Source organism: Tupaia chinensis, unplaced genomic scaffold (assembly GCF_000334495.1).
Source record: "Tupaia chinensis unplaced genomic scaffold, TupChi_1.0 Scaffold148192_1, whole genome shotgun sequence".
Classification (NCBI taxonomy): domain Eukaryota; kingdom Metazoa; phylum Chordata; class Mammalia; order Scandentia; family Tupaiidae; genus Tupaia; species Tupaia belangeri.
The window spans coordinates 470,566-478,253 of record NW_006208042.1 but is presented as its reverse complement, the minus strand read 5'-3'; the positions used below and the strand labels follow the sequence as shown (position 1 = coordinate 478,253).

At 38.6% G+C, this 7,688-nt stretch overlaps 1 protein-coding gene across 1 annotated transcript in view; it reads right to left on the bottom strand.

The window, feature by feature from the left end:
* Nucleotides 1–5,662: 5,662 nt before the first annotated feature.
* The window catches only part of LOC106734078 (membrane-spanning 4-domains subfamily A member 12-like), a 14,645-nt gene continuing 12,619 nt past the window's right edge, over nucleotides 5,663–7,688 (bottom strand). The window contains exons 6-7 of the mRNA XM_027768971.1: nucleotides 6,918–7,027; nucleotides 5,663–6,063 (exon numbers count right to left, since the gene is read on the bottom strand). Coding sequence (XP_027624772.1) covers nucleotides 6,935–7,027 — 93 coding nt within the window. The 3' untranslated portion in view covers nucleotides 5,663–6,063; nucleotides 6,918–6,934. The remainder of the gene's footprint in view (nucleotides 6,064–6,917; nucleotides 7,028–7,688) is intronic.

Here is a 7,688-nt window from a genome sequence, read left to right as displayed (position 1 = left end):
ACTTGTGAGGAGGGCATTCACGAATACAACCTCTCCTTGCCCCATGGGGACTTCCCTAAGGGGAAACATTTAGGACTTTTCCTTAGAAGCCCCAAAGGGAGGGGAAAAATTTTCAAGGTCTTTATTACATTGTTCTAATTCCTTCCTAGGCCAAGGGTTTGGACTCTATGTGGGATATGAACATTCAGGTTGCCTAGGGCCCTCTTGTCTCCCATTCTGTGGGTCATAAGGAGGAGGAGGGCAAGATAGAGGATCCCAGGATTCTTATTAACTTTCTTTTTCCCCTTAGTTTTAAGAGGAAACATGGGAGTTGCTCTTGGTAACCACCATGGAGCATAATCTGTTTCCTCCTGGGAGGATGAGGATTTATCATTAACATAGGGAGGAAGGCCAGACAATCCCAGTCCTCATCTGAGCCAGACTGGGGGCAAAGATTGAAGATGTACAAATTATTTCTGTGGCCCAAATAAAACAACAGTTTTAATCACTTTCTGTCCTTCCTTACTCTTTGTTTAGGAATTACTTTACCAGTATTTTAGCTTTTCTCCATGGGACTATCTGAGGGAATGTGTAGAGGAATTTCTTTTGTTTCCTCCCTTCTTTTTCCGAGGCCTAGAATTCCTATTTCCTATTTTCATTTTAGGTCAGTGATCTCTGTGTCAGAGTCTCCCTTGTGTACTCAACCTCCATACTGGAGGTTTATTGCAGATATCAGGATCTGCTTCGCCTGTCTTCATCTGTTTTCTTTGTGGGATGGTGTACCCACAGATTATCCTTCCCCAGCAATGCTTCCACTGTCTTCAGAGTAAGTCTTTCATGTATCTGCATTACCACTGAAGCTCGGGATTATAGACAGAGCAGGTCATTCCAGAATGGGGTGGAATGTATCTCTCCCTATATTGGGGATTCATCCCAGAGTCACAGAGATTCTAGATGCATGCCCATATTGTGAAAAATGCACTCACCTGTTCAATGACAAAGAATGGACATGGAAATATGAGGTATAGAGAAACGACTTTAATGGTTGTCTTGCAAGATCAGGTATCTGGTAGGCAGGCATATCCAAATCAGTTACAACAAACAATTTATTCCTCGTTCTTGAAAATACATCACTTAAGACTATTTTTTTAAGCAATATTTTATTTAACTTTATTTATTTATTTATTTTTAATTTTGACCAGAGAGGGACAGAGTGAGAGAAAGGGAGAGAAAGAGGAAAAGTGAGAAAGCAAGTCGCCATGTCCAGGACTTGAACTATTGTCTGCCATGTGGGAGTCCAGTTCCCCTAACCACCACGCCACCTGCTGGCCCCAAGGCTATTTTTAAAAAGGAAGGAAAGTATAGCTTTGCTGCAATGTGTGGGGGCAGAGAGCACAGGTAGTTCTCAGGGTTATTGTTATTTTTTTTTTTTCCTACATATGTGGTTTAGTTTTTGTTTAAGAGCAGAATTCGCAGGCACATGATCAATTCAATGATTGGTTTAAGAGGGTATGATCATCTGGTAGGCCTTCTTGATTGGCCAAGCCTGAGGTAATAATTTACTATTCTAAAAAGAAATAATCAAGTTTCTGGCACCATTCAGCCTGGGGTCTTTTGTGCTGATGGTCTACGGTTTCAATCTTTCAAAATATTTTGAATATGTGTGTATATATACAGACACACACACACACACACACACACACTTTTAAGTTGAAGCCTTAGTCCTTTGGGAAGAAGTGTGGCCTTCTCTCTGGGCCCTTGTTGCTTGATAATCGTAACATAAGTCTGAAGTTTTACTCTGGCTCATTATGACAGAAATGAACCATGGATTCCAAGCCCTTTAGAAAAGATACTTTAACTTTCAGTTCAACCCTTATTAATTTTCAGATTGGAAAATTATTTCTCTTTCCTTAGAGAGAGAGATTTTTGCTGTGGCATTTGTGCTTGCCAGAAAGTGAGAAATCACCCTGCAGATGGTATGGCCATGGGGCAATCTCTTCTCCCTTTTCCTCTCAGGATTTTAAACATGCAGGCACACACGCATGGCGTGAGTTTCAAGCCATCAGGTCAGACTTAGAGCCAGTGTTAGAACTAACATACCAGATTAAATATTCTTAAAGTCATTGTGGAAGATCGCTACAAGAATCCTGTTGGCTTTAAGTCCTGACAAATATTTTGTCCAAACCGCTATAAAGAATTTCATTTTACTTATACACAGGAAGAAACAGGTGTTTCCTCTGTGTAAATACTATAAAGTCCTAATAAGAAAAGTGGAAATAAATTTATGTTAAGTGGGGAAACTAAGCAACTGAGTTTATTTTAGGATAACGATACATATATATGTATATTTATATAAGGTATAATGTATATATATATATTTATGCACATGCAGACACACATATATTGGGTCATCAGAAAAGTCATGATATATTTTTGCATAGAGAAACATAAAAAGTACGTCAGGACTTTACTGATGACTCAACATACCTATGCAGTAGCTTTCAGTTTTCATATGGTTATCATATCACTTAAATTTGATTCTTCAATAAAAATATTAGTTAATAGTTTAAAAACCAGCATGTTTTTACATTTAGTTCAACAAGGCAATGTGTTAAGTGCTTTCCTTTGCTGATTTTATTTAAATTTTTGACTTCCCTATGGTATGCATATCATTGCTATTTTATTTTTCTCTCCCCACTCTATTTTATTTAATTTTTTTGCCTTTATTCATGATAGAACACACGTAACAGAGAGAGACAGAGAGAAAGAGAGAACAGACCCTCCAATAGACTCTGGGTCTGGTCATGCTGCAATCTTTTTCCCCAGTCCACCAGCCAGTCAGATCCTGGATACTTGCCCATGTGTCATGTGTGTTTCAGACTGGCCAGGCCAGGGATTAGAACCATGATAGCCCTGTGGGATCCAGTTTCTCTTGAGCAGTGCATTACTGCATTACTATGGAGCATTTTCCCTTCATTTATTCAATTGTGTATATTAGTATGAATTTATGTATATTTATTTTATACTTTAGGTTATAATCCAATATTATGTAATTTTTATTTCCATTTTAACAGATGAGAATACTGAGATTTGTGGAAGTTGAAGTCTGGTTTGTGGTCATGCAGTTTATAGTTAGAGTCGAGGTTCTAACTCCAGCAATCTAAATCTAGTTGTGGAATCTGTACCCGTAACATTTCTTTCCTCTAAACCACCTTCAGAAAGAACTCTGCTTTGTGACTGTCATGTAATTGCACAAAAAATACTGTTGAAATAAAAAAAATCTAGAGTTGTGTATAACACATAGAGTAGGCTTATTATTTGCTACTATTGTTACTGCTATTATTAAAGCAAATTTAAAATAAAATATTTTCATTTGTTAGTTTATTTAAAAAATCAACTTTGCTGAAAATGCTTTTTTTCCCCAAAGCAAGTGCCATGTTTATATTTGTTTATTTTTACATGTGTATAATGTCCCTCTCTTTCAGACATTTTGAGGACACCATTTAGTTCCTCGACCCTCAGACCATGGCTCACATCTTCACTTTTGCTGAGCTGCTGAGTTCATGGTGAAGGACCCAGCATTTCTAATCCCAAACGTGGATGAGCCGTGGGACCAAGGCAGGCCAAGAACCTTGAAATGATTTCACTTTCATCTGGCATAATGCTCTCATCTGACATAATATATTGGGTTATCAGAAAAGTCAAGACATATTTTTCTGTTTTTCTATGCAATAATGTGTCATGACTTTTCCAATGACCTAATATTTGCTTTCTCAGATGCAAAATCTCTATTCTTCTTTGACTTATCCATGATTTCCATTTCTCTGCCTATTCTATCCTTGTATCATCCCCACAAGCTTTTTAAATAATTCTAAACCTTCAACAATGAGCAATACTTTGCTATTTTCAAATAACATTATCTCATTTCCATTTCACAAAAATTTCACTGGAGAAAGGCAGATATTTTACTTCTTTTTATCAATCTGTCTTTCAAACATTTTTCTACTTCTCTCCTAATCCAGTTTAAAAGCCACAGTCCATTCTTTTGATAATACTTTGAGAATGTTCTAAGCTTTCTTCCTTTTTTTTTTTTTTTTTTTTTTGTTTTTGCTATAGGGCGTGTGTGCTCACCAGACAGAGACAGAGAGATAGAAAGTGAGAAATCACCCCCCAGAGGGGATGACCATGTCGTAATCCCTTCTCCTCCATTCTCCTCTCCAGATCTTGGGCACACACGCACACGCACCTGGCGTGAGTTTAAGACACCAGGTCCGGGGCTCGAACCGCGGTTGACTACTTGGGAGTCCAGCGACATAGCCATTACGCTAACTGCTGGTCCCAGAGAATGTTCTAAGCTTTCTTGTCCCTTGCTATTTTTAATATCCTATTTTAAAAAAACTTCTAATCCCAAATGAAATTAACTAGGTGTTTTTTCTGGGTCCATATCTGAGCAGCCACACATTTCTGAAGCAATTGTTTGTATTGTAAAATTGTGATCATCTCTGCAAACATGCCCTTAGTACAGGCAGGAATTTCTCCTTTGTTTCTCTTATCAGTTTATTTGCCATGTTCATGATTTGCTCACATTACTTATTCTGCCCCATATTGTGACTCTACTATGGCTACCACCTTGGACATGACCTCATCTCTACTGTGACAGGGATGGCACGAGCCATCATCTTGGAGCGTCCTTATATACTCACTACCATTACTGCAAATCGATGAACATTTGCAACAATTACACCTCCCTTTCTTCTGTCATGTAGAGAACCTGTCCTCCCTTATAACAGGGAGTTCTCCATCTGTGTTTCTGATCTCTGTATGATTACACTGCTATTCATCCCTAGATTATCCCCACAGGCTTTTAAACTTGCCCATACTTCTCCCATCTGAAAACGAAAATCTGAAACCAAAGTGGAAAACCCTCAATGCACCATCCTTGTTCTGCAATCACCTCATTACAAATGAGTTTAAAGTACATGAAAATGCTCTGTAAATAGCAAAGCCTTTTAGATATCCAAAAGACAACATGTTTGATGACATCAACGTACAGAATAGTGCAACCCTTATCCAGGGCTGTTAGGCATTTGGTTTCTGTACAGAAAGGAGAGGAGGGAAGGAGTAAAGGAACTCCAGGGATTTGGACATTGCCGTGGTTCCAATATTGTGTCCCCTGAAATCTCATGATGTGAGGATACTCAAAGGCCCGTGATGGGATGTGGCCAAGTAGGAAGTACCTGGGACATGGGAGAGTGGATCTCTCAGGAGTAATCAATGCCAGTTCTTGGGAGGGCACAGGTTTTCATTAGTTAGCTCCCCAACACTGGGTTGTTGTAAAAGCAAGCTGGCTGCACACAGATCTCTCCTGCTCCAATTTTGCATGACTGCCTTCCTTCCTGTTTCTTTCTACCATGTAGTGACGGGACCAGATTCCAACCCCATACCTTCTGACTTTCTAGCCACCAGAATCATGAGCCAAATGAACCTATTTTCTTTATAAATCTCTGTCTCACTCAGGTGTTTCTGTTAGAGCAACCTGATAGACTAAACAGACTCTGCACGTTACCATCTAGGCATTGTCTCAGTCTGCTGGGAGGTTCTGTCTGACCTCCTGCTCCACAATGATTATCAAGCCAAAATGAATTGTAAAGAAATATTTTCCCCAAAAAATGCGCTTTTGTTTCTAATGGTATTTTATTGAAGAAACGGTAATATGAACAGGGAAATCTGTCACTTTAAGAGAGTTACAGAGTCATTTCCAGTCCCTTTGATGTTCATTTTTGCCAGCGTGCAGTAGTGGTGTGCAGGAAGAAACTGTGACGGGGAGATACAGTTACCATTAGTGACGAATCTAAAAGCAACTCTCAGTCCTTAAAGTTCAGTGATCATCCTGGACAGTATAAACCAGCTTCTTTGGTAGTTTCTACAGAGTAGTTTTATCCCATGACATTGGACTGATGCCTCTTTTTCTTTAAATTCGAAGGGTATAAGCTGGGAGACCTTCATTTCTGGAAGGAGCTGAAGGATAAATAGTTTGGTGCTGACTCCTCAGTTTGTATTCTCAGCTGAAATAACCAGGACAGACTGGAAAGAATAAGTGAAAACAAGCAATCGTGTTATTGCAGTCCAATTCAGTCTCCCCTGGCCCAATCAGAATCAAGAATATAGTGGGCTCTAATAAGCCCCCATTGACATCTAGCAGACAGGTAAATCTGTACTTCTCCAGCACATATGCATATTATTTGATAAGGAAGAGGCTGAACTCACCCTGTTAGCCTCCTTAACAGATTCTTTTCCTGGCAAAATAAACTGTGGTACAGGCTATGCAGAACTCCAAGAGGGAGAAGATCAGCAGCATGGCTGAAATTCCAATCCCAGACACCTGAAATCAGAAATAAATACCTAGCGATCAGCAGATGGTGGAATAGTTACATCGCTGGACTTCCACATGGCCAACTGTATAATCCTATTTAAAATTTTGCTTTCCTGGGGCCAACAGATGGCATAGTAATTATGTTGCTGAACTCGTACATGGCTGACCACGGTTTTAGTCCCTGACCCATAGCTTGAAATGTGTGCATGCATGGCCAAGATCAGAGTCTCCAACTCAGAGGCTGAACCTCATGTCTGATGTGTGTACATGTGTGCCCAAAATCTTGAGAATGGAGGAGAAGAGATTGTGGTATAGTCGTCTCTCTTGGGGGGTGACTTTTTGCTTTCGATCTCTCTGTCTCTGCCCCTCCAGGGAACATACAAGTGACCTATTGCAAAAATATCTCTAACAAAAACAAACATAAATAAATACCTGAAATTTGGGTTTAATCAGAATCAAGAATAAAGTGGGCTCTAATGAGCTTACACTGGGGTCAGCAGACACATTAGTGTGCATTTCTCCAGGAGATACTCAGAGTATTTGACAGGGAAGAGGCTGAACTCACCCTGATTGTATTGGTGATTAGTTGGTGGCAACAGAGATTATGGTACAACTTATGCAGAACTCCAAGAGGGAGCAGATCAGAAGCATGGCTGAGATTCCTTTCCCAGATAGCTGAAATCAGAAATAAATAGCCTGAAATTTGGGCTCATCGAGAGGGTCTCACATGGGGCTTCAAATGTTATTGACTTATTGAGTGCTATTACTCCTATTCAGCTAACCATATAATTATTTCTCCATTACCGTCAAGTGCTTACTTTAGGGAAATGTGAGCTTATGTTGGATTTTCTTTAAAATGTCAGAAGATATGCTCTTTGCCAAGTGACTATTTCCTTTAGAAGCATTTAAAAGAGAGTAGACCTTTTTTCTATGAAATGATTTCTTTGTTTTTATTCATATAAAAATGCTACTTTAGTATTAAAACTGGAACAAGCAACATAAAAACCAAGCAATCATTTGAAATGTCACTGCCTAGAAATAATCAAAATAATCATTGAGGATAGAGATAAAAGGCAAATGGCAAACAGAAGAATGGGTGTCTGAAGAGAAAGCAAGAGATAGGAAAAATGAGTGAGCTAGAGAGGGAATGAGAGCAAGAGAGAAAAACATTTCCAAATTGGAATCATACATAAATTATATATATACATATATATACATATATAAAATTTATAATGTTATACTATATATTATATCACAATATATAATATATCATATTATATTATATATTATATTATATCATAGTATATAATAATATTTATATATGTATATATATGTA